The following is a 27,121-nucleotide window of genomic DNA, read 5'->3' as shown; positions in this document are numbered from 1 at the left end:
TAAAGGGAATAAGGAGGCAGGCAGGAAGGGTGGGGGAAACAAGAACAGGAAGGTCAGCGGGAACATTTAGAGAACTCAGTGTCCCACTGACCGGGCCAGTGGGGAGCCATGGAGTATGAAACTGGCCCTGCCCCTTCCTCTTGTACAGATTAAATGCAGGGAAGGGGGAAAGGCATCGTCTTGTAAGAGAGTATTTATTGACAGAACAGTCTGTATGTTGCACATTTTTAAGCAAGTAAAAGGGCATAGAGCAGTATGTACATTGGTCTCACTGTACAAAATAAAACAAAGCAATACAACATAAAAGCAAATATACGTGAGTGGTGTCATGCACAGTCAGTAGGTTTGAGAGAGACAGACTGAGTTATTCAAGACCCTTTGAAGACTGTGGTGGGTGATGGGGCAGCTGGGGGAGGATGGACTCTGATTTCAGTTCAGTTCAGTTCAGTTGCTCAGTCGTGTCCAATTCTGCGACCCCATGGACCGCAGCATGCCAGGCTTCCCTGTCCATCACCAACTCCCGGAGTTCACCCAGACTTTATACATTTCCAGGAAGAATATAAAGGAAGGTGGGGGAGGAGTGTGCCAGGAGTAGGAGGAGCAGAAGGGCCTCTTGATTAGAGGTCATGGTGGTCACCACATTTGGTTAAAGCAGCCTGCCCCTGTGGCTTCACTGCCCATCGTCTCTGGGTTGCCGCACTCCCTCTGCCCACCTCTCCGACGATCTCACTCAGGAGGAAAGAGGAGAAAGTTGCGAAGTTCACATCTCCCTTTACAAGCCAGAGTTCTGCGGTTCCCTGTGTGTTGGATTGGCAGAACACCAAGTGGTCCCAGGTGGGGTGGTTATTCCAGGAAAACCCCATACGTCACACCCTGATTCTGGCATGGCACCAACGGTCTTTATGTTACAGAGCATAGAGGGGTTTAGGAGAAGAAAAAAATTTAAGAATCAAATCGGTATGCCAGTTTAAACACATGCTTTACATAATGGCCAGAAATAGGGACCACGTTTTCCCTACAGAAGACAAATCCATTGTGTCACTCTTTTTTGGTCAAAAAAAGAAATAAGTGATATTTGAAAACAAAAGAATATTCTGGTGCTCTCTTCAAGACAGAGTCCTTGAACCACACTTCATCAAATTCCTTTTTTAAAAAAAGCACAGCCAACCAGAGTGCCAGACTGTTTGCCTTTTCACCTGGCATTGCTATAGGACTCCATCTATAACCCTTGGAGATCCAAAAGGAATTTTCCCTGATCTGAGTGGCAGAGATATCACACACGGAAGGATTGAGCGAAGATGAGGTTCAGGACAAAAGTAAGATGAGGAGGAGGGAGGGAGGCTGCACAATGATGCCTGACAGATGCCATCTATAGACGGTGCAACAGCACGGCAAGGCAGCTGTGACCACTTGTAAACAACCCCCAAGACCAGTCCTTACAGGGAGGGAAAAGACCTGCCCTAGAGAGAGACTAAACCGTTAAGTTGCCCTGGAGAATAAAGACAGAAGCACGGGCTGATTTTTATGACGACAGATTTATTACTGTCTTGTTTTTCCTGGGGGAGCTGGACTTGTACTATCTGGATTCACAGGCACAGACTGAACCCCTGAAATTTATCAAGGTGCTCAGGGCAACCTCCAAGACAAGCATCAGTTTGGAAACCCGCCACTCTAGTGGACCTGGTGCTAGAAATCAAGGCAATTCACCCCCAAATAAGAAAAATCTCTAAGCAAACCTCAGTTCAACCTGTAAATGAGGTTTTTCTGCACAGTCCCATAAGAACAGAGGGCAGAGGCAGTGAAACAGAATAATTCAGGGAAGGGGATAGTGTGACACCTCAGGAAGGTAGGTAGGACCTTGGTAGGACACAGGAAGGAGGAGCGTGGGGCTGATTTAAAGCACACTGGTGTGCAAGTGTGAGCACGCGCTTGCGCGAGTGTGTGTGGGCTGGGCTCGGGGGTGGTGCTTGGCAGGGAAGGCTTCTCACCATTTCTCTTCCGAGCCTCCTCCTTTGTCACTTTCTGCTGTGCCATTACATTCTGGGGTGAGCGCCTCCCCGAGCTGGGCTTCCCTGATTCGTTGCTGATGACAGAGCCATTCTCACTGGGCGACCTGCTGGAGGTAACCATAGCAACAGGGAGACGGTAAGTTTCAACTAGAGCAGCCTCCTCTCAAGGTTATTTTATTTGCACAGTTTATGTCTGTAGGCTTTCTTTCCAGTTTTATCCACCAAGAAGACATAATATAGGAAAAGGGGAAAAAACAAACCCTGCAGTACAACACTATAGCTTAACACTACAGGGTTAAGCAGCTGGCTTAAAGTGCGTTTACCAGTGCTAAGCTCTGCAGAGAAGTTCAACGAGTGCAGTCCTCCATCCCCATCTCCTTTTCATTAACCCCCAGTGACTACGGACATGGCAGTGATGGTGTTTGCTCACTGTGCCCTCTTTTTAAAACACGGCAATTTGGAGAGTGTTGCAGTGTTTGATTCACGTGGCATCTTGAGGGACATGCATAAAACACGGTTCTCTTTGGCTGATTTCTTTACAGAATATACCTTGACTCCTAAAGATTAGGTCACTCCACCACTGAGTTCTCTCTCTCACACATGCACACACATTCTTTGTGCTAACTGGGAACCACTTACATTTGAATCTATCAATTTGAGCTATCCATTCATTCAGAAATCCCTACTCTGTGCTGGAATCTGTGCCAGGTTTACAGGCATCCAGAGATATGAAGATACCACCCACGTTCTCCAAAAACCCACCATGAGCACCTACTATGTGCCAAGGACTGTGCGGCGTGCTTTCAAACTGTTGTTCTACGTGCTAAGTCACTTCAGTCATGTCCAACCCTGCGACCCTATGGACTGTAGCCCTCCAGGCTCTTCTGTCCATGGGATTCTCCAGACAAGAATACTGGAGTGCATTGCCCTTTCCTTTCTCCAGGGGATCTTCCCGACCTGGGGATCACACCCCCCGTCTCTTACATCTCCTGCACTGGTGAGCACGTTCTTTATCACTAGCGCCCACTGAAAAGCCCTTCACACTGTTGCTGCGTCCTTATTGCAACCAACTGGCACGGTGACTGCCGCTCTTGTTAGCAAGTGAGGAACGTGAATTTCAGGAGGCGAGGTGTTTTGTCCAGGGCAGAGTTGGGAAGTGGTGAGTCAGCCCTGGAAGCCAGAGCCCCTTTCCTTTCTGTCTTCTATGGTGTCCCAGAGGAGGCAGGCCCTACACAGGGCAAGCCACAGGGCCTTCTTGCCTTCCCTTGGGGCCATTCTCTGGTCCTCTGGAACCTATGGGGAAAGGGATTCCTGACCCTGCTGAGGCTCATGCACCTAAGATCACACCAGCCTGTGGGTAGGATGAGCTAAAGACCCACGGCCTTCCCCTCTGGGGGAGACAATCAGGGGGCAGCTATCCAGAGGCTCACCAAACCCTTTGTTCTTCTCTTGTCAATTGCACAAACTCAGAACCTACTGGCACGTGGCCCCTACAGTGGAAAACTGACTGGAATAAAATGCAGCCCCTGACCCGTAAGTAAGCCTCCTCCTCCCATTTCCCTCTTTTCCTCTGAGAATTTGGGATTCTCAGTCATGCACATTTCCATGCACTTCAGCACCCTAAAAACCATGCACAATGAAAGTGCCCACTCACAACCATGGGAGGAGGCAGAGTCGGCGCGAGTGCACAGAACACACTCAGGGCCACAGGAGATGCTCTCTGCCAAGGACATGCAGACAAGCATGCGTCTGGGAAGAACCGTTTACAATGCTCCCTCTTTGGGCATTCGACAGCACGTTAGCACTTCAAAGGGTCCCATCAGTCCTGTCAGAAAGAGATTCATCTCATTTTGTTTAATTCAGCACTTCTCTGGGCTGTTGTTTTGTTTTGTTTTGTTTTTACCACAACCTCTTTCACCATAAAAGTAATACAACAAATGTGGTTTGGGAAATATGAATGAGGCATTAACTATGTGATCACTGAGTGCCCGGTGTGCAAACACACACACGCTCTAGGATTGTTTTCAGAACCTCACAGTTAAAGAAATGGCAACCCACTCCAGTATTCTTGCCTGGAAAATTCCATAGACTGAGGAGCCTGGTAGGCTACAGTCCATGGGGTTGCAAAGAGTCAGACACGACTGAGCAACTTCACTTCACTTCTTCACTCTCCCCAAGACCCTGATGCTGGGCAAGATTGAAGGCTGGAGGACAAGGGGATGGGAGGATGAGATGGTTGGATGGCATCACTGACTCAATGGACATGAGTCTGAGTAAACTCCAGGAGTTGGTGGTGATGGACAGGGAAGCCTGGCGTGCAGCAGTCCATGGGGTCACAAAGAGTCAGACACGACTGAGAGACTGAACTGAACTGACCTCTTCCCATTGGCTTATTGGGACAAAGGGATTTTCACTGAGGTCCAGAAAGAAAAGCTCCTGGCAACTTGTTTTACGTGCACAAAATCTTTAATGGTTTTTCTGAGGCACTACAAGGAGACCCAACCAGTCCATTCTGAAGGAGATCAGCCCTGGGATGTCTTTGGAAGGAATGATGCTAAAGATGAAACTCCAGTATTTTGACCACCTCATGCGAAGAGTTGACTCATTGGAAAAGACTCTGATGCTGGGAGGGGTTGGGGGCAGGAGGAGAAGGGGACGACAGAGGATGAGATGGCTGGATGGCATCACCGACTCGATGGACATGAGTTTGAGTGAACTCTGGGAGATGGTGATGGACAGGGAGGCCTGGCGTGCTGCGATTCATGGGGTCGCAAAGAGTCGGACACGACTGAGCGACTGAACTGAACTGAACTGAACTGAACTGAGGCATTTGCATGTCCCTTCCTTCATTTGATCTTGAAATAATTTTCTGGCTATTCCTCTCCCTCCAAGGAAAGGTATGAATGAGCACATTTCCAGGGTTGGGGTGTGGGGGAGCCCAACTCTGCTTTACTCTTTGCATCAGCTTATAGACTTCTGTTTAAACGAAACTGTCAACTCCATTCACAGGGCTGGGTGGCTTAAACAGTAAAGAGTCCGCCTGCAATGCAGGAGACCCGCGTTTGTCAATTCCATGAAGTTCTGATCCAAAACAGAGGGTGAGATGTCTGTGTGTGTGCATGTGTCTACTCAGGACAGGGACAAAAAAATGTCTTTAAATGGGTCACCAGAGAGGCTGCAATCTAAGGCCACTGAACTTAATAGTCCCCATTCTGAGTCTGGGTGGACACAGATCCTGAAGAACAATCATGGGGGTGGGGATTAAATCAACTGCTGAACAATCAGGACCAGTCCATGCAGTGAAGTGCCCACTGCAAATGGCTGTCCCTATGAGGTCGATTCTCCATCCTTGCTCATAATTTCAGTCATGGACCAACAAAATAGCATTGCCAAAAGCCTACATAAGGAAAAGAACTGGAAACATCAACTGGTTGTTTGCACACAGCTAAATCTTCCATTTTCCTTCAGTTTTAAAACAATTTTGAAGAATGGAGATATCTTAATGATCACCAAATCATCGGTTTCCCCATTCTTTTTTTTTTTTTTTAAGATTTTTTTTTTGTGTGGATCATTTTTTTGTGTGTGGATCTATAGAAGTTGTACCACACTGTTTCCATTTTCTATATTTTGGCTTTTGGGGGGGCACGAGGCATGTGGGATCTTGGCTCCCGAACCAGGGGTCGAATCTGCATCCCTTGCACTGGAAGGCATAGTCTTTTAACCTCTGGACCACTGGAGAAGTCACTCCCTTATTCTTCACTTGCAAAACTTTTTGGATCATCTAACAGCCCCATTCTGAGAGGTCACACAGTCCTGGTCTGGCAAGAATGAGGAGACTGATGTGGCAAGTTGGGGAAGACAGAAACATAGATGTATGATAGGTTTGTTCTTGGATTTGGCATCTTAAAATCTTCCTAAATGATCAGAGACTCCTGTGATCAGTTGAACTTGAACAGAGATGACGTTTCTCCCACAGTTTTGGCAATGATATAGCCAGCCCTTATTAAAGTTATATTTGTAGACAAAATTATGAAGCAAATGGAGATATTATTTAACAGGGTCATTGTTTTCTTTATTTGTATTTGTTTCATAAGCTAGTATTTCTTAATAAAAATCTGAGGTTAAAGAATTTGAATCTGATTAATCCCAGGGACAGAGGAGCCTGGTAGGCTGCAGTCCATGGGGTCACGAAGAGTCAGACACAACTGAGCAACTTCACTTTCACGCATTGGAGAAGGAAATGGCAACCCACTCCAGTGTTTTTGCCTGGAGAATCCCAGGGATGGGGGAGCCTGGTGGGCTGCCATCTATGGGGTCACACAGAGTCGGACACGACTGAACCAACTTAGCAGCAGCAGCAGCAGCAAGAGTAGACTCCTTGCAAATTCATGAAAAAAAGAGCTTGTTCTAAAATCATTTTTTAAAAAGAAAGCTTTGCAAAATTTAAACCACTCAACTAGAATGTGTGGAAAACTTTCCATTCTTCCTGGCAGTGTAGTCCTATGTTAATATCCTAATTTTAGTAATTCTATTTATTTCTTTTCAGTGCCATCCTAATAGGTGATAAAAATTATTAACGTGCCTTTATTGTACTTGGCAAAGATCATAATGAGAATAATTACGATAGATAACACTACTGGCCAGCCAACTCCGATACATCATCCATTGCTTCTCTGTATGTTTCAACTCCAGGCTGGGGTGTACCATGGCAGTTAAGTTTCCAATTTGTTCACACTTCCCTGTAACCAATTTAGGGTAGTCCCCTCCCACACTGACTCTTGTGTTTTGCTTTGGCCAATAGGGCAGTAATAAACATGATAGGAGCAAAGACTTGAGGTTTATTTGGGGCTTGTTTTCTTGCTTCCCTGGGAACTCTGTAACCATCTTGTCAAAAAGCGAGAGCTAAACTACTAGAGGATTCAGGACCACATACCAAGATGCCCCAGTTAGATGGCCGCCCCAGACAAGGCTGTCATCAACAAGCCAGCCCAGCAGACCTCCCCCCCTGACCAAAGATGCATGACACAGCCCAGCTGAGATCAGCCAAGCCAAGTTCAGACTAGAAGAACCACCCAGCTGAGCTCAGTCCAAGACTGCTGATCCACCAAAAATTACGAGCTAAATAAATGGTTGCTGTTTTAGGCTGCTAAACTTTAGAGTGGTTTGTTATGGGGCAACAGATAATTAATCAACATGCCCTCCGCATTCTTCCCCACACAAGCTGAAATCCAGCCCTCTGTTTCTCGATACTTCCTTTTTAGGCACCAAGATCTCCTGGAGAAAAGCATGGAGACTTGATGCTTGACTCCGATACAAAATTTGTAAATTTGATACAAACAATCCTTTCTTCCTCCTGAAATAACTTCATTCTCTTGGCTTCCTGGATTCCCCTTGCTTTGTTCCTGTGCCTTTTTTATGGATGCTTTTCAGCATCCTCTTATGTATGTTTTTCAGCATCCTCTTATCAGTTCAGTTCAGTTCAGTTGCTCAGTCATATCCGACTCTTTGTGACCCCATGAATCGCAGCATGCCAGGCCTCCCTGTCCATCACCAACTCCCAGAGTTCACTCAGACTCACGTCCACTGAGTCAGTGATGCCATCTAGCCATCTCATCCTCTGTCGTCCCCTTCTCCTCCTGCCCCCAATCCCTCCCAGCATCAAAGTCTTTTCCAATGAGTCAACTCTTCGCATGAGGTGGCCAAAGTACTGGAGTTTCAGCTTTAGCATCATTCCTTCCAAAGAAATCCTAGGACTGATCTCCTTCAGAATGGACTGGTTGGATCTCCTTGCAGTCCAAGGGACTCTCAAGAGTCTTCTCCAACACCACAGTTCAAAAGCATCAATTCTTCGGCGCTCAGCCTTCTTCACAGTCCAACTCTCACGTTCACACATGACCACAGGAAAAGCCATAGCCTTGACTAGACGGACCTTAGTTGGCAAAGTAATGTCTCTGCTTTTGAATATGCTATCTAGCTTGGTCATAACTTTTCTTCCAAGGAGTAAGCATCTTTTAATTTCATGGCTGCAGTCACCATCTGCAGTGATTTTGGAGCCCCAAAAAATAAAGTCTGACACTGTTTCCCCATCTATTGCCCATGAAGTGATGGGACCAGATGCCATGATCTTCATTTTCTGAATGTTGAGCTTTAAACCAACTTTTTCACTCTCCACTTTCACTTTTATCAAGAGGCTTTTTAGTTCCTCTTCACTTTCTGCCATAAGGGTGGTGTCATCTGCATATCTGAGGTGACTGATATTTCTCCCGGAAATCTTGATTCCAGCTTGTGTTTCTTCCAGTCCAGCGTTTCTCATGATATACTCTGCAGAGAAGTTAAATAAGCAGGGTGACAATATACAGCCTTGACATACTCCTTTTCCTATTTGCAACCAGTCTGTTGTTCCATGTCCAGTTCTAACTGTTGCTTCCTGACCTGCATATAGGTTTCTCAAGAAGCAGGTCAGGTGGTCTGGTATTCCCATCTCTTTCAGAATTTTCCACAGTTTATTGTGATCCACACAGTCAAAGGCTTTAGCATAGTCAATAAAGCAGAAATAGATGTTTTTCTGGAACTCTCTTGCTTTTTTCCATGATCCAGAGGATGTTGGCAATTTGATCTCTGGTTCCTCTGCCTTTTCTAAAACCAGCTTGAACATCAGGGAGTTCACGGTTCACGTATTGCTGAAGCCTGGCTTGGAGAATTTTGAGCATTACTTTACTAGCATGTGAGATGAGTGCAATTGTGCGGTAGTTTGAGCATTTTTGGCATTGCTTTTCTTTGGGATTGGAATGAAAACTGGCCTTTTCCAGTCCTGTGGCCACTGCTGAGTTTTCCTCTTATGGATGCTATGCTTTGCCAATTCATCTTCATTATCTGGGTCTCTTAATCACTGCCATGTCCCAGGCATCAATTCTTAGATTTCTTAGAGTTCTTAGATACTCTCCAAGGTGCCCATCTAGCCTCAGAGATTTTTGTAACTAAACACTGATAGCTCTTACATTTATATTTCGACTCTCGACCTCTCCTCTGAACTCCAGACTCATATGGTTAACTGAGCTCTCAATGTCTCCACTTGCATGTCTCATGGGCATCTCAAACCTAACATGTCCACATCCAAACTCTACAAACTTTTCCTCCAGTCTTCCCCAGCACAAAAATGGCAAATCATCTCTCTCGATTTCCATACTACACAACAATTTATCAGCAAATCTTGTCAGCTCTTCCTTGTAAACACCTCTAGAGCCTAATCACTTCCCACATCTCCATGCCCTGGTCCACACCACCATCTCTCACCTGGACTCCTACAAAAGCCTCCTAATGGGTCTCTCTGCTTCTCTACAGTCTATTTCCACACAGCAGCCAGAGTAAGCCTTTAAAATGCAAGTCACATCCTGTCATTGTTCTCAAAACCCTCTTCTAAGGACTCCTGATCTTCATTCACAATAAAATGCCAGGTTCTGACTTTGATTTCTAAAGCCTAACAAGATCAACCTCAGTTAGTTTCTCTGACTCAGCTGCTACAAACTTCCTCCCTAGTTCACATCAGCCTCGTTGGCCTTCATGCTCTTCCTTAAGCAAGTCAAGACGTTTCCTCCTCTGGGCTTAGCACATACTGTTCCATCTGCTTGGGATGTTTTTCCACTAGATAACTTTACACATCATTTCAATAAAGTCTTTCTCACATGTCGCTTGATCAGTGAGGCCTTCCCCAACTCTTGCTAAAATAGCATCATATTCCCCTTTCGACATCTCCAATCCCTTACCATGCTTTTGTTTTCTTCTCCATACTCATCACCTCCCAACCTACTATATTTTTATCTTTCTGTTTATTGTCTATCTCTCCCCCATCAAACTGTAAGAACCATGGGAATATGAACTTTGTCTTGTTCATTGCAGTATCTTTTGTGCCTGGTTAACAGCAAACAATCGATAAATATCTGTTACCTGAAAGGAGAGAAGGAGGCAAACAGGATGTAGTTTTTCAGCCATCATTGTGGTCTCAGGCAAGAAAGAAAGAGGGTGGCAATGAAAGTTGGTTAGCCAGGCAACAGAGTTGGCCATAGAGTTCATTACCTCTTTGTGAGGTTATTGCAAAGTCCCAACAAGTGTCCTGGCCTCTAGCCTAACCTCTCCCATCCATCATCCACAATGTACTGGAGTAGTCTTTCTAAGACACAGGCTGGGCATCACTGTCTTCCTGAAGAACTATCAGTGGCTTAATACTGACTAGAGTATAAAGGTCAAACTCCTCAGTCTGGCAGTTAGGACTCTCCACAGATTTCATCTATCTTCTGGTTTCATCTTTCACTGCATTTCAAACACTGTGAACTCTAAACCCCATTCATCATAAGTAATCATTGCTATCTCCTGGCTCTTCCAGCCTGGATGCTTTTATCTCTTCCCCGCCATGGATATCCCACTTGTCCTTGAAGGCTTGGTTAAAACACAACCTCTTCCATGACACTTTCCCACATCAGAATTGAATTCTTCCTTCTCTCTTTTCCCCAGGACATGGTTTAGACTCCACAGTAGGCACCTGCCCATCAGGCTTGGTATTCCAACAGTTTATCTCTGTCTTTCCATCATGAGATGCCTGGGGACAGGAATCAATCTTAAACCTTTCTGTAGCCATCCCAATGCCTGTCAAAGTGCCTTGCTCATAGTAAAAGCCCAATAGCTAGTTTTTGAACTAAAACCATAAGCTCTATAGAGAATTGCCAGATAAAATACAACTATCCTGAACCAAAGGCACTGCTTTTAAGATAAATTTAAAAAAATATGTGTAACATCAGTGCCAAATTTGTTACAATAAATCTAAGAAGCAAACCTCAACCATTGTGGTTGATTAGACATTTAAAACGTTACAACGGATGGCTCATGAGATGCAAGAATTATGATTCCTATCCTCTTCCTTAGTCTCTTTCTCAAATATTCAAAACAAGCATGAAGGGGAATTTTTAAAGAGAACAGAGGAATTGAGGGCTTCAGCTCTTCTCCCCATCAATTATTTCTCTTGCTGACACAGAGAGGCAGAATCTGGCCCCGTGCCTACCTCTTTCTGGTTTCGATGGATTTGGCCGTCTTGATGGTGCTTCCATCCTGAGGGGCATCCCTTTCCTGAGAGGCAGGAGCATCTCTAACGGGTAGTGGGAGGACCACCGTTTCCTGAGTCACCGGGATGACCTCCTCGTCTGCCCCTTGCTGGCCCAGGTGCTGCTTGGCATAATCAAAGCCCTGCACAGGCTGCAAAGAGGAAACAGATTTGCAGTCATGTTTCTGGCAAAGTGTGATGCTCACAGCAGCTTTAAGAGAAGATAGGCAGGAAAGTGCACATGATGGGCCCATACTTAGCTTTCTGATGAATAAGAGTTAAATCTCCACGCTATTTTCTGTCTCTATGAAATCAAAGTGCACATTAATTCCACCTAGCTACAGAACCTCTACAGATAAGACTCAGAAAAATGAATAGTATAAACAAGATGCAAATATGTTTATGAGAACAAGTTCTTTCAAGGATTTTAGACCACTTATTCTAAGTCACTGGATACTGCTAATTAGAAGCTCTTAATTGCTACATTAAACAGGTCCTGCCTCTTCTACATAAGAATAGTTCTGTCATCTCTTCTGTGAAATAACAGGTTGTGTGACTTTGCCAAGTCATTGAAATCTGAACCTCAATGTTTTCATCTGAGAAATGAAGATAATCATATCTGTTCTACCTCCACCACCCTGGAGTGTTACAGAGAATCACAGATCCAAAAACAAAAGAGGAGAAACCGGCTACCACATGTGAGGCAGTATAATTATTAAAAATAAAATGGAATTTATGGAATCACTCTCTAATCCAGACTGTTCCCTTTAGCAGGCACGCTCACCTCTCATTTATCATGACTAAGAAATTAGCAAGGTTTTTATTGCAGTGTCTGAAATCCCAAGTGAATAGGGCAGCTGTGAGCAAAACCCAACAGACATGTATTAGTGGGGTAATAAAAAACCAAGAAGCATGTTTAAACAATTCCTGTGAGTGTCTCTATTCTGCTCTATGCCCCAAAGCAGCACAACACGGATTTAAGGCAGGACAATGGGGTGGCTAGGAGCAGCAACTCTAAAAACAGATAGCCTGGGTTCAAATCTGGTCTCTGACACACATTAGCTGTGTGACCTTGGGTAAGTGACTGAGATTCTCTGTACATGTTTCCTCACCTGTAACATGGAGAGAGTATAGTGTGAGCAGGATCAAACGTGTATGTCTGTGACAGTGATATTTAACCACCTCAAAGGGACGCTGTGTAGATTAGATAAGTAAATTCAAGCCTAGCATTTAGCTAAGTACCTGACCCATAGTATGTGCTCAATCAGTATTTGTTCAAATTGTTTTCCTGCCTACTAAATCATTGGCCAGGTGAAATGGACATCAGGGATTCTTTTTAAGAAAATTTGGGGTGAAACTCAACCTCTATCATTTGCGTTCTATCAGAATTTGATATGATCAGACATTCCTCTTTTAGCACCTTACTTAGTCAAGAACTGTAACAGGAAGGCCAGATTAAATGGTCTAAGACCGTGGCCCAACCCATCACGTCGTGTCTCAGAATAGGAGGGAGTCTTATTGCTAAATCCAGAAAAGCTTCCTTTTTCAAGCTGTCTGTAGTATAGCCAAGGGCTTCTCCGTGGCTCAGCAGTAAAGAATTTGCCTGCAATGCAGGAGAACAGGAGATGTGGGTTCAGTCCCTGGATGGGGAAGATCCCTTGGAGGGAGACATGGCAACCCATGCCTTGCTGATGTGCCTAGAATACTGACTCACCTGCTTCTCCTATAAACAATTAATCACCAGTTGAACTCAACCAAAATGTTTCTGGAAACCGACCTCTTCTCCCCAGGTCCACTGCTCTCCTGACTCTGCCATGGTCTTGTCATTTCGATTCTGCTCCTTTCCAGACCCATCCTTGGCAATCCTCCAAGGTTATCTCCCTTAGAAATTCATCAGGTCATCACTCCCTCATTAAAAACTCTCTCTGGCACCCAAAGTCTCTGGCAAGGCATTCAAGACCCTGGAATTCTGTGTGAACCCATGTGTCCAGTCTCATCTCCTCTTGGTCCCTTTTCTGCTCTACCCTTATCCTCCCATCATCCTGTTCACTTTTGTTCAAACTCCAGTTATTGGGCATTGGCTTGTGTCAGGGAGTGTGCTTGGTGCTGGAAATATAAAGGTGAATAATAACTGGCTCCCCTACCCTCAAGAAGCTCACAGTTTCAGTTTCACTTGATATCGTTGGTACAACACTGAACACATAACATGAGTTATGTCATTTCATCCTCACTGTAGCTCAAGGAGCTGGGTATTGTTATGGTTCTCCATTTTAAAGATGAAGAAACTGAGGTTCAGAGAGGTTCATCAGACTCACTCAGCTGGTCTATGGTGGAGCCAGGATACGAATCCAGGACCATAGGGGCCAGAGGCAGAACACCAACCACTGCTTGATGATTCGTCCCACAGCCTTCTCTCTTTCTGCAGCCTGCCACCTAGGTTGCGCATCTCCCACCACACTTCGCCTGGCTCCTGGTTTCAGTCTCCTGGCCTGTGTGTGAGCTATCGGCAGTCTGCAGCAGCAGCTAAGAACCTAGTGAGGAGGACAAGCTGGTGCTGGCTTGTCCCCCTCATTCCCACCTTCTTTGGTTCCTCACCCTTCACACTGCACTGGATACTTCAGGGGACTGAATTGATGATGGTTGACCAGAAGGACATTAAGGAATGACAAGCTTAAGATGTAGCCTTTGTTATTAGGTTAACAAGAATCAAGGTACATGTTCAGTACTTACAGCCTGCAAGACTGACACCTCATTTCATTCTCACAACAACCTTATGGGGAAAATTGGGCAAACAGCACAGTCTTCACTTTATGGGTAAGAAAACAAAAGCTCAGAGAGGTTCAGTGACTTGCTCAAGACCACACAGCTAAGTGGTGAAAGACTCAAAACTTGTCCCCTGCTCTTCTGACTGACAGGATAGTGGTCTTTCAACCTCCAACTTGAAAATCACTTGAGATTAACTAATTGCCCATTGGACACACACTGGAAACCCCTAACACCGCTAATACAACATCATGAAACGTTTATAGTTGCTTTAATGAGTTTTATAAAATTATCAAATCAAAATAATCCCCAACAATTTTAAAGGTAGATATGTAACCTGGATTTTTTTTAAGAAACATGTGTAATAATAAAAAAAAAAGTTACCGATAGTGTTTATTCTGTACAAGGCACATTCAAAGTAATTCACATAACTCAATCCTCACAACAAAGTGTAAGTGAACACTGTTATCACCCCCAATTCACAGATGGGGAAAACCGAGGCACATATAAATAGTATGTGAGAAAAGAACAGTGCATCTTTACGGGGTGACTGCACCATCCTGAGCAGGGCATGCCAACCCTCTAAGCTCCGTTTTGTATCTCCATATGGCCTTAACAACTTTTTCTTCAGGTTGCCTGTTCCAAGGGGCCATGTTCTCTTCAGTTATATGAAGGGACAATCCGGGGAAAGTCTGTGAATCCAATGACAAAGAGGAAGCAAAAGTGAACTAGGAAGAAAGGAGGAGACAAAGGCAGGACATCCCGCTCTCCTCCTGTGTTGATCATTTTTTAACCTTCTGCCCGCGTCTGGCTGACAGCAGTGGTAACAGGGTTACGTCTGTGGTATTGATACCTTGTCTCTGAAGAAGGGAGCAGGCAGGTACGGCCTGATCTTGGCTCTGAGACAGCCACACTCACCTCCTCGGAGCCGGTGGGTCTACTAGTGAGGCTCAGCAAAGGTCCCCAGCCGTGTCCTCTGGCTCCACAGCCAACATTCTTACAGATGCAGTGGTGTCCCTGGAGACCAGGAGACCATCCTCCCCGTCTCTGGGTTGGTGGCAATAGCTAACTTTCTCTTCCCACCTCGTCCCTTGGCACTAAGTGAATTCTGCTCACACACTCAGGTTGTGAGAAGTGACGCAGGTGGCTCGCTCCTCTGCCAAAAGCTGCAGCGTCCCCGGGTTGCACCAGCAGAAGGAGTGTGGTAGGAAAGAGGCAGTTCCGCCCCATTGGTTTCCCGTGATAACAGGGCTTTGGAAATCAAAGTGCGTAGCCCAGCCTTACTGAGGGAGAAAACAACCACTGCCACCCCCGTGAGTGAACTCAGTCATCTCACGCAACATAAATTTGCTTGATTTTCCACAGCAGCTGGGTATCTCTTGAAGCACAATGTGCTGGGCAAGGACATAAAAGGGGCTATGAAAACCCACAAACATGAATCCGTTCCAGCTTCAGACAGCTTTCCAGCCAGGGGATATGCTGAAATCATGTGCTGCCCAGCTCATCTCAGCAAATTAATAAAATTTTGCCTTCATCAATCACATGAAGATGGCATTTACAACCTCGGTATGGCATGCTTTGCATTCCTGGACTTGGCTGCAATTAGATTCTGGTAATTACTGTTATGTCTGAAAGGCTCAGATTGTAACTGAGCTAAGATGGAAATGAAATACCCCTTCTTGGAATAGCTTCATTTTTCACTGCTTGGGTAATTACCAACATCGTGCCGCGTCCTGGCAGCGGGTTCCTTTGTGTCAACAGACACAGAATGACATTCTTTGGAGTTGCACCCTTCGCTAGACAGAGTGTCTCAGCAAGCTGCAGCTTCTCAACAGGTGACTCAGTTTAATAAACAACCAAATTCATTTGATTTCTTTTGTTGAAGCGAGGTATGGTCATCCAGGAAGAACTAGGTATGCGTGACTCCCAGCAAGGACAACCACCAAGTCATGCGGTCCAGGGGATGTGAAATTCCATTCTCTATTTCATTCCTGCCCAGAGAATTAGGCTGAACAAGTGCAGAGGTTAGGGGCTGGAGGAGGGTTCTACCCACGAAGTGTCAGGGTTCAGGATGGTGTATAATGTAGACAAAGCCCAAAGACTCAGGTATGGACCTGAGTGCCCCCCTCTGCTGTGGATAAGTCCCACTGTCTCTCATTCTTTTGAGTTTCTCTGCAGTAAAATGAAAATAATAAGAGCTGCCCTGACTATGACCTACCTCATAGGACTATTGTGATGAGCAAGCAAGGTGACAGGCCTAGAAGAGCCCAGGATATTGTAAGACATTATTTAAACATTATATGATGATCTGGGTAGTAGAGGTTATTATGTTCCTTTTGGGGACTATGGTGAAGGGAGCTATGTGACCAGAAAACTTGTTATTGTTGAGTTGCTTAGTCATGTCCGACTCTTTGTGACCCCATACTATATAGCCTGCTAGGCTCCTCTGTCCATAGGATTTCCCAAGCAAGAATACTAGAGTAGGTTACCGTTTCCTGACCCAGGGATCAAACCTGGGTCTCCTGAGCTGCCAGGGAAGTCTGACTGGAAAAGTAGCCTTTGGAATTTCCTCAGTTTGCCCCTCTCCCAGTCACTGGAGGGGGACGGTGCAGCCCAGTGGAGGCTGTGGATGGTGGATGGAGCCCCCACTAGCCTTCAGTGGAGCCACTGAACTGAGGTTTGACAGCTGCCCTGCCAAGGCTCTGCAGCTTGGCCATCATGCAGCCTTTTTTCTTTTTTAAAATTATTTATTTGACTGTCTTAGTTGCAGCATGTGGGATCTAGTTACCTGACCAGGAATATAACCTGGACCCCCTGCATTGGGGGCGTGAACTCTTAGCCACTGGACCACCAGGGAAGTCTCCGTCATGCAGCCTTTGAAAATGAGCCACTCTGGCCAGTGGAAGAAGGAAGGTTTTGAGGGTCTGATGTGCCCCTAAAGAGCCTTGAGTTAGGAGCCAAGACACCTGGTTCTACCATGAGTTCTGCTACTTACTCACTGTGCCATCATGAAAAAGTCACTTCTCTGTAAAAGAGAAGGTGTCAGGTCAGATGAGCTCTGAGACCCCTTTCAAGTCTATCTAACTCCTCATTTTCAGTACCTCTGTTTCCTCCTCTGTAAAATAATGTTCTTCCTCAAAGAGCTGCTACGAAGAGTAGGTGAGCTGGTACCTGCAAAGCACTGAGAAGCACTTAGAGCAAAGAGTTATTGTGTCCTGATTATAAAAATGAAGGTTTGTACAACAATGCAAATATCCTTAACAATACTGAGCTGGACACTTTAAAAGGGCTAAAATGGTGCACTTTATGTTATGTATATTTTACTACAATTTTTTAAACATTCAAATAAGTAACAAAAGGGTCTCCTTCAACACGAGGACTGAAGAGGAGGTTTCCGAAGGTACTCGCAATGACCTCAATGGCCAAACCCTCGGGCCAGGGTTCCTACCCCTCTCCTCTCGGCTTCCAACACATACCTTTGCTCGCTGAGGCAGGTTCATCATGGTGTCTGGCTTGAAGTCGTTCTTGTTCTTGCGGCAGAGCACGGCAGTGATGATGATGATGATGACGGTGACCACGGCGATGGGCGCCAGCACTGCAGCGATGATCCACAGGTTGTTAGGTGGGTTCTTCACCACCGCTGCGGAGTTGAGGGGGGAAGCACGTGACCAGGAGCTCAGGGAAGCAAAAGCAGCCCTGAGATAAGTGCTCTCCAGTCCCCAGTCATGAGGTGGTTGAGAGGCTTTGGGCTCAGAAAGGCTCTTGCCTTGACAAGTTACTCCAGGTCTCTGAGTCTCAGTGTCCCCATCTGTAAAATGGGCTATCCTGTGGCGAGGCATCAGAGACAAGGTACATGTGGTGCTTGGTGTAGCCCCTAGGAGGTGCTCAATGAATGAAAGTCTTTACTAGGACCAGGAGGAGGAAGAGGAAGATGGATTGGGATCAATCTTCCCCACTGGTGATGTCCATGAATCAGAAGAAGAGAGAAGAACTCTGAGGATTAGTGTGTTGCTTCAATCAGGAGGCAAAGGTCACAGAGAGATGACTCGAAATATTGTAGTGAAGTCGCCCTCTGAGTGACCAATGAATAAAACATACCTGAGTGGACGGATCTGCTCCCATCCTGCCATGGTCAGCTGGGGATGCTTGGAAATGCCATGCTCTAATCAATACCATGTCTGATTAGACACGGGTAATCTGGTCAGACCGGAGAAGGCAATGGCACCCCACTCCAGTACTCTTGCCTGGAAAATCCCATGGATGGAGGAGCCTGGTAGGCTGCAGTCCATGGGGTCGCTAAGAGTCGGACACGACTGAGCGACTTCACTTTGACTTTTCACTTTCATGCATTGGAGAAGGAAATGGCAACCCACTCCAGTGTTCTTGCCTGGAGAATCCCAGGGATGGCAGAGCCTGGTGGGCTGCCGTCTCTGGGGTCGCACAGAGTCAGACACGACTGAAGTGACTTAGCAGCAGCAATCTGGTCAGACAGTAGGAAAGGTGGTGGGCAAGATGGCTGTGACTGGTTGTTTTAGCTTTTGATACTGTCTGCTAATAACACACAAGCTCTCGTCTCTCCCACTCCCTGGATGATCTCATAGACTCATGGCATTAAACACCATCTGGGCTGATGATGCTCATTTACATAGCTCTAACTAGGACCCCTACCCCAAACTCCAGATTCCTATATCCAACTGCCAACTCAAATCTCCAACTGGATACATAAGAGATGTCTCAAATTTAATACATCTGGAACACAACTCTCAATCTCCCACCCCCTAAAGCCTGTTCTTGTGATATTCTCTTCTCCAATAAGTGGTAACTCTTTCCTTCCAGCTGTGCAGGCCAATAACTGTCATCAGTGTCAACCTGTTCCTTTTATTCTCTCCCAACATCCTACTTGTCAACAAACCCCGTCATCCCCATCTTCAAAATATATCACTTCTTTCTATCGCTGTGGTCCAACCTAGCAACATGTCTCACCTGAACTCCTGCAATGGTCTCCTCCCTTGTTCTCTATAGTCTATTTGTAACACAGAAGCTGGAGTGATCTTTTGAAAATTCAGATCACAACATTCTTCTGCTCAAACCCTGCAGAGGCTCCAACCCCACTCAGAGTAAGAGCCACAGTATAGTTTCTACAAGACTTTAAGTGATCTGCTCCAACCAACCATCCTAGTTACTTCTCTGCTCTTACAGCTCTTCTTTCAACTCACTCTGTTCCAGTCTACCTCTGACTGTTCCTTAAACATGCTGGACATGCTTCTGCCTCAGGGCCTTTACATCAGCTTATTCTTCTACCTAGAATACTCTTCACCTAGATATCCACATGACTGTCTCCCTCATTCCTTCAGGGCTCTGAACAAGTGTCACTATATCTGTGAGGCTTTCCCTGTATTCTTTGTAAAATAACAATCCCTGCCCCAGGTACTCTCCATCCCCCTTTTCCTACTTAGTGTTCCTTTAAATCAGTGCTTCTCAAACTGTAAAGTGAAAGTGTGAAAGTGAAAGTCATTCAGTAGTGTCTGACTCTTTGCGACCCCATGGACTATTGAGTCCATGGAATTCTCCAGGTCAGAATACTGGAGTGGGTAGCCTTTCTCTGCTCCAGGGGATCTTCCCAATCCAGGGATCGAACCAGGTTCTCCTGCATTGCAGGTGGATTCTTGACCAGCTGAGCCACAAGGGAAGCCCAAGAATACTGGAGTGGGTAGCCTATCTCTTCTCCAGCAGATCTTCCTAACCCAGGAATCAAACCAGGATCTCCTGCATTGCAGGCAGATTCTTTACCAGCTGACCTACCAGGGAATCCCCTCAAACTAAAGTGCATGCCAATCACCTGGGAATCTTGCTCAGTGTGGATTCTAATTTTGTGCATTGGGATGGGTCCACCTATAATAGGTTCTTTGGGACCCCAGTCCACCATCTTCTCTGTCTACTGGCTGTCTGAGTAAAGTCACTATTCCTTGCCTCAACAACTTGCATCTCAATTTGTTGGCCTGACGTGTGGTGAGTAATATGAGCTTGGACTTGGTAACATGCCTAATAAGCTCCCAGTAGATACCCATGCAGCAGGGCCCCAGGCCACACTTGGAGTGGTGAGACTCTAAAGTATATGTCACCATCTGCTATGATACATACGTTATTTGCTCACCATCTGTCACCCCTTGCCCCTTGTTTAGCATGTATACCCTAACAGAGGAGGGAGGTTTATTTTTTGTCTCTTGTTTGCTGCATCCTCAGGGCTAGAACAGGGCCTTGCACATAGTGAAACGTGAAAGTGAAAGTTGCTCAGTCATGTCCAACTCTTTGAGACCCCATGGACTATAGAGTCCCTGGAATTCTCCAGGTCAGAATATTGGAGTGGGTAGCCTTTCTCTGCTCCAGGGGATCTTCCCAATCCAGGGATCGAACCGGGGTCTCCTGCATTGCAGGTGGATTCTTGACCAGCTGACCCACAAGGGAAGCCCAAGAGTACTGGATGGGTAGCCTATCCCTTCTTCAGCAGATCTTCCCAACTCAGGAATCAAACCGGGGTCTCCTGCATTGCAGGCGGATTCTTTACCAACTGAGCTATCAGGGAAGCCCCTGCACATAGTAGGGGCTGAATGAATGCATAACTAAACTGTCATTATTCCTGTTGCAATTTGGCTCCCCATACAGGTTTCCACAAAGGATAGAGTAAAAGCCATTTAAGGGAGAAGTTCCCTTCTCCTCGGTAGTCCCCACGCATGAAACTGCTGTGTTTGCTAAGTTGCTCAGTCGTGTCCAACTCCTGGTGACCTCATGGACTGTGTCCTGCCAGGCTGCTCTGTCCATGGAATTCTCCAGGGGAGAATACTGGAGTGGGTTGCCATTTCCTTCTCCAAGTTCCCCACATTTTAAATTAAAAACTTTCAATCTGGTTTATATATCACTGTCTTATAAGTCTGGTTAGCATAAGTTGGTACTCCTGATCCTGTTTAATTCTGGGGGCTACTAAACTCACAAAACTGAGGACTCAAGTCTGGAGTACAAAGACCCCACAGTAAGCGTCACATGGTAAGGACCTGCCTGAGGAGCCAGCTGGTCTTTCTCTGATATCAACCACCCCTGACTTCCACTGGCACCTCATTAGCCAAGATTTACCTCTCCTCAGGCAGCACTTGGCTCGGGAGTGCTATTAGTACAAAATAACTTCTTTTCCACAGTTTTTGTCAATTGGTGATTAATCACATTATTAACTTCTGAAAACAGCTCATTAGATAATGTGCTTCTGTTGACATTAAACATGTAATTGCTGCTGTTTTTAGTAATTCAGTATTTCTATGTGAGTTTTAGGCCATTAACATTTTTTAAAGCTTAATGCTTCTGTGAAAAATATCAATTTTGGCTATTCTATCCTGATGGGGAAAATGTATAGTGTATCAGAACATGATACCCTAAATATATTTATATGTATGTTTTTCATTAGCAAGAATGAAATATTAACATGTGTTCAGCTTTTACTCAGCTTTACTGTTTTGATGGATGTGTGCCTTCTTGAGGCAGTATGGAAAATCCTTTCACCTCTATTTAAATGAGGAGAGAATAAAGGCATGCTAAGTACATTAATAAATTCATTTAACGGTCAAAGCGATAGTAAAGTTAGGTCAACTGAAGTCATCCAAACCCAATATATTCATTGGCATAATGATCTAAAACTACAAAGTCATGTACAGAGGTGAAAAGGAACAAATGGCTATTTAATTTGAAAGAATGTCAGAGGAAGGATAGGAAAATGAGACAACACGCTCTGAGCCTCTGCTGTGTGTTAGGCACTGGGATACACTCTTTGTCAGGCTTTTACTCTCATACCCATTTTGCAGATGAAGAAACTGAGCCCCACAGAGGTTAGACTATGTTATTTTTTTTAACCATAAAAAGTCATTTCTCTGAAATATACAAGTTAAGTCAGCTCTGAGTTAATGCATATGAATGGGAGTGTGCGCATGTGAGTGTGCATGTATGAGTGCACACACACAGTGTTGGTCAGAGCGAATGAAGTCAAAGGGTCCCTAAAATCTGAACTCAGAAAGAATTACTCTCATGTAGAGCAAATGGTGAAAGGAGAAGGAATCCATTCAAAAAAGTTCTCAGCTCGTCTTCATGACTCCCAAAACATGAGAAATCATGACTGGTGTGAGTAGACACAGGGAAGGGTCTAACTCAGATCCCCAAAGCTGGTGAGAGCTCAGGCCCATCATGCCCCTGCCCACACACTCTTGCGGCTCTCATCCCGCTCAGGTGTGGCCCATGAGGCTCTACCGCTTGGCCCCTCGGCTGCATCTGTGACTCATCATTGCTGCTCTCTCCCATCAGGGACCTCCTCGCTGGCTCTCAAACCCCACCCCTTCTCTGCCTGGAACCTTCTCCCCAGGTATCCTCAAGGAGCAACTCAAAGGTTGCTTCCTCAATATCGTCTTCACACCCCCAAACAATTTAAGATTGCAACCATTATCTCCTAAGCATCCTTCAGCCTCTTCCCTGCTTAATTTTTCTCCATGGTACTTACTAGCATATAACATATTATTCAGTTATTTTGTCTGCTTAATCTGCCCACTTAGGAATATAAGATCTATGTGGGCAGAGCGTTCGCCTGCTTGGCTCACAGCTATATCTCCAGGGCCTAGAACAGCACCAGACATATACTAGGCGCTCAAGAAATATTTGTTGAAAGAATGAGAGTTCCCTTTACTGAAGGGCCAGTCTATATAGCTTTCTTTAAGTGATATTTTTTTAGATCAATGTCTGATGGCCACGTAAGGGAAACCAATTCCTGCCCTGGTCTGCTTGTGTATGGGGAGAATTGTCCCTACTCCATCAGCTGGCTAGGCCCTCTGAGGGGCCCCTCACTCCAGATCCTGCAAAGGGAGCAGATGAAAACCTCCATCGGGAATGCAGCTGCTTCTTTAGAGGTCACTGCTGCCCCATTACCCGGAGATGACGTGGGGAGAGCGGGCATCACACATGCCACTGTAGGGCACTGCGCCTTGGCCCTGTGCTGTGTGCACGCTAAGTCACTTCAGTCGTGTCCAACTCGGGTGGGTTTCCATGCCCCTCTCCAGGGGATCTTCCCGACCCAGGGATGCAACCTGCATCTCTTCCACCTCCCGCATTGGCAGATGGGTTCTTTATCACTAGTGCCACCTGGGAAGCCCTGCACATCAGCCCTAGACTTGGCAATTTAGAAAACATCGGAACACGCGGGATGGGACAAGGAGGCGTCTGTTCAACACCGTGATTCTCCATTCAAAGCGCTGACCTTAGGTTTACGTCGCAGGCTGATTTCAGAACTATTAGGAGAAAATGCGGAGAAGGCAATGGCACCCCATTCCAGTACTCTTGCCTGGAAAATCCCATGGACGGAGGAGCCTGGTGGGCTGCAGTCCATGGAGTCCTAAGAGTCGGACACTACTGAGCGACTTCACTTTCATGCACTGGAGAAGGAAACGGCAACCCACTCCAGTGTTCTTGCCTAGAGAATCCCAGGGATGGGGGAGCCTGGTGGGCTGCCATCTATGGGGTCCCACAGAGTCGGACATGACTGACGTGACTTAGCAGCAGCAGCAGCAGGAGGAGAAAATGAGACTTAAAACATCTCTCTTTCTCCTCTTCTTCATGGGTCGTACTGTCCTCCTCATCTGGGTGGAAGCATTTCCCAGGGTCTGTCTTCTGGTTTGTACTCCCTCCAGGACTAGAATTTCTCCAGGATTTTAATTCTGTTCTGTATTTACAACATTCTCAAAGTCTATAGCGTTAACTTTAGCGTCTCTCCTGGGATTCAGACTAGGATTTCCACCAACTTTCCTAACTTCAGCCCTATATATCCCCCACAGCACCCTTTAATAGTCAGTCATCTAGGTACTTCCCTGGTAGTCCAGTGGTTAAGACTCCATGCTTCCACTACAGGGGACTTGGGTTCAAATCCTGGTTTACATGGGACTTGGGTTTGAACCCTGACCAGAACTAAGACCCCACGTGCTATGCAATGTGGTGGGGGGCCCTACCCTCCAAAAAAAGAAAAAAAGAAAGTCCATCATCTAAACTCATCATGGCCCTAAGTGAATAAATCAGTCTCCCTCCTAAAAGAGCTTCTCCTCACCAACTCCCTCTCTAATTTCATTAACAGCACCCTGTTCTCTGAATTATATAGGCTCTTAACCTTAAAATCACCTTTCCTTCTTCATAGACTCTCCTTGAGTCCTTCCACCTTATGGATAAATGAGACATTCAGCTGCCATTTGTTATGTGCTTAATAGGTGCCCCAGGGATATACTTGGAGATGGCAATGGCACCCCACTCCAGTACTCTTGCCTGGAGAATCTCAGGGACGGGGGAGCCTGGTGGGCTGCCATCTATGGGGCTGAATAGAGTCGGACACGACTGAAGCGACTTAGCAGCAGCTTAGCAGCAGGGATATACTAAACCCTCTACATGCAATAATTATTTCATTTAAACCCCTCGTAGGTCTCCCAGGTCAGTGTTTTTATTTCACCATTTAACAGATAAGGAAAATGTAGGTCAGGGAGGGTCACTCATTTGTCTCCTGTCTTATGGCAAAGGCTCTGCTCTCAACTGCTCTGCTATGGTGTCTTCCAACCACATGCCTCACTCATGGCCTGGCAAAGGCATTTAGCAAAGGTGGGTCCTAGGCCTTCACAAGAATAGAGCCAGGCAGTAACTGAGGCTGGATATTCAGAAAGGAATGAGATGCGGTACCTGCTTTTAAAGAGCTCATGAGGAAGAAAGCAAGAAAACAATTCATTTGCCCACTGTGATAAGGGCAATGAAGGCCCTTGGAACCTGGGGGAAGGGGTCATGCTTCAGCAGTCAGGGACAGAGAATGTGAAGAATGAATCCTCCCATGGGTCTGAAGGAAAGGAGAGTCGGCTGTATGATTAGGAAAGAAGCCTGGAGACCAGGCTGTGAAGGGATCTGAATGTTTGCTGAGTACCTGTTGTGAAGGGCTTGGAAGACCCACTTTAAGAAGCTTGGATTTTACTCTTGTGAACAGTGAAGAGCCACCAAATATTTTTTAAATGTTATAGATGTAAGATCAGAACCTGTGTTTATTATAATGACTCTAATTACAATGTAGACAGTACATTAGCAGCACAGAAGCTGAAGCTGAGTCATTTGGGAAGCATACGCAAAGTCCAAGAGGAGATAATGATGACATGGAGAAGGAAAAACAGTTTGAGAATTACTCTCGAAGGGAGCTGGGAGGGCCAAGTGGATTTGAAGGAAACAAAAAAGTAAGGGTGAAGGCTAGCAGCTCTGAAGGCAGGTGAAACAGAGTTGAAATCCTGTCTCTCTGAGCCTCAGTCACACCTCTAAGGTCATCCCTAGATGATCCTTCGACTGTCATTTCCAAAAGGCTCCAAGCACCTTCTAACTGCTGTGACTGCTGTCTCTGGCCCAAGCTCTTAAACCTTCCACTGTTCTCCATGCATTTCCATCAGTAAAGTCCCCTTAGCCTCAACCTCTTCACCTGAGACTCCATTCACCTCCCACTCTAAGTAAGGCCAGCTCTCCCATTGCTGCCCCTTCCCAAGTACAATGAGGCCTGGAGTAGAAGTAAGGAGGTCAAGGAACTGATCTCAAAGTAAAGGATGGGTTAGGGCAGGAGAAGTGGTGAAGAAGCGGAGACAGTGAACGAGGTAAAAATCTCTAAAGGATGGACTTCCCTGGTTGTTCAGTGGTTGGGAGTCTGCCTCCCAATCAATCCCTGGTCCGGGAAGATTTCACATGCCATAGGGCAACTAAGCCTGTGCACCATAACTACTGAGCCTGAACTCTAGTGCCTGTGCTCTGAAATAAGCCACTGAAATGAGAAGCCTGTGCACCACAGCTAGAGAGTGGCCCATACACAGCAACAAAGACTGAGGGTAGCCAAAAATAAGTAAATTAATGTTAAAAAAAAAAAACTTCAAAGGACAGTGGGGGTCAGCTTGGGGTCTAGAGGTGACTGCAGTAAGGAGGGGGCAACTTTGAAGCATCTAGCAATTTGTAAGAATAGAAGAAATGGTCTGGACATAGCAATGAGGAGCTGGGAGGAGGGGAGCCTTCCTCTCTTATGGTGTTTCTCCAATCAGTTTGCTGATTCGCAGTGTGTACCACTGCACCCAGGCTCAATGTGCCCTGCCCCACAATCCTAGCCTCAGCTGCCTCCTTGACTTCATTGTGACCCAAGAGAGCAGAAACAACCACAGAGATGTCCTCAGGCTTCCAGGACCAAATGTGCCACGTGACTGACACCCACACCCCTGCTCCGCTTGCCCTCCTGCTGCCAAAGGATGGGCCATCCCTGCTCCTCGCTGAGTCTGACCCTCCACTTGTGCCGCCCCCCTGTCCATGTGTGGACTTTATTCCTGCAGGGCTTGTCTCTCTTCTGCATTATCAATTTCTCCCTCTCTATTACAGTCTTAATACTCAAATGTACCCACTCTCTCTCATGCGGCCTCATTAATCTTCTCCCTTTGCTGTCCTTGCTTCCCCACCTCCACTGTCTCCTGGGCCCGCTCCAGCCACTCTGTCCCCACTACCTATTCCTGGGAACTCCTCCTGCCAACATTCCCACCAAGCTCCAGTTTAGCAAGGCCACTTCATCTCCATCCTTCCAGTCTCTGCCTCTTAAGAACAGAAGCTGATGCAATAGCTCACCCCCTTCTAAGATATTCACTTTCTTTGCTTGTTTCTGGACCCCACTTCCTCCTGGGTTTCCTCCATCTCCCTGGATGCTCCTTCTCAGGGTCCTTTGCTGGCTCCAGTTCTTCCCTCAGGTAACTTCCTCAGGCCTTAATTTTCACCCTCTTCTCTTTAGTTCTAAATCGTGCCAAGTCTGGTTAATCTCACGAACTCCCTTAACTCTAAATGTTAGCTGTGTTGATTACTCCTCCCAAGTTAGTATTTCCTGATCTCTATTTGCATGTATAAACTAACATGTTCAAAACCAAACTCTCAATTCCATCTCCCCGGCCCCACCACTGCCCCACCGAACCACTTCCTCTCCGTACCTTCTGCATCTCAACAAGTGACACCACAGTCAGTGCTCAAGTCAACCTTGAGTCTTTTGGCCCTCACCTTCGCCTGCTCATACACAATCCATTATCTTGTCCCACTGGTTCTGTCTGCAAAAATATGTAAAATATCTTCTCTGAGTCTCCACCTCTCACTCCTTGCTCTCTCACCTGGACACCTGCAGGGGTTTTCACTCCTAGCCTCTACAATTCATTCT

The 27,121-nt window shown here is 46.0% G+C and overlaps 1 protein-coding gene across 1 annotated transcript in view; it reads right to left on the bottom strand.

Moving 5' to 3' along the window:
* KIAA1549L (KIAA1549 like) overlaps window positions 1-27,121 on the bottom strand; it is a 303,264-nt gene that overhangs the window by 69,131 nt on the left and 207,012 nt on the right. The window contains exons 12-14 of the mRNA XM_040257699.1: window positions 17,340-17,503; window positions 11,062-11,252; window positions 1,989-2,116 (exon numbers count right to left, since the gene is read on the bottom strand). Coding sequence (XP_040113633.1) covers window positions 1,989-2,116; window positions 11,062-11,252; window positions 17,340-17,503 — 483 coding nt within the window. The remainder of the gene's footprint in view (window positions 1-1,988; window positions 2,117-11,061; window positions 11,253-17,339; window positions 17,504-27,121) is intronic.

The sequence above is a fragment of the Oryx dammah genome, unplaced genomic scaffold, assembly GCF_014754425.2.
Source record: "Oryx dammah isolate SB20612 unplaced genomic scaffold, SCBI_Odam_1.1 HiC_scaffold_17, whole genome shotgun sequence".
Classification (NCBI taxonomy): Eukaryota; Metazoa; Chordata; class Mammalia; order Artiodactyla; family Bovidae; genus Oryx; species Oryx dammah.
The sequence above is the reverse complement of the archived record's forward strand: the minus strand, read 5'-3'. Positions and strand labels throughout refer to the sequence as shown.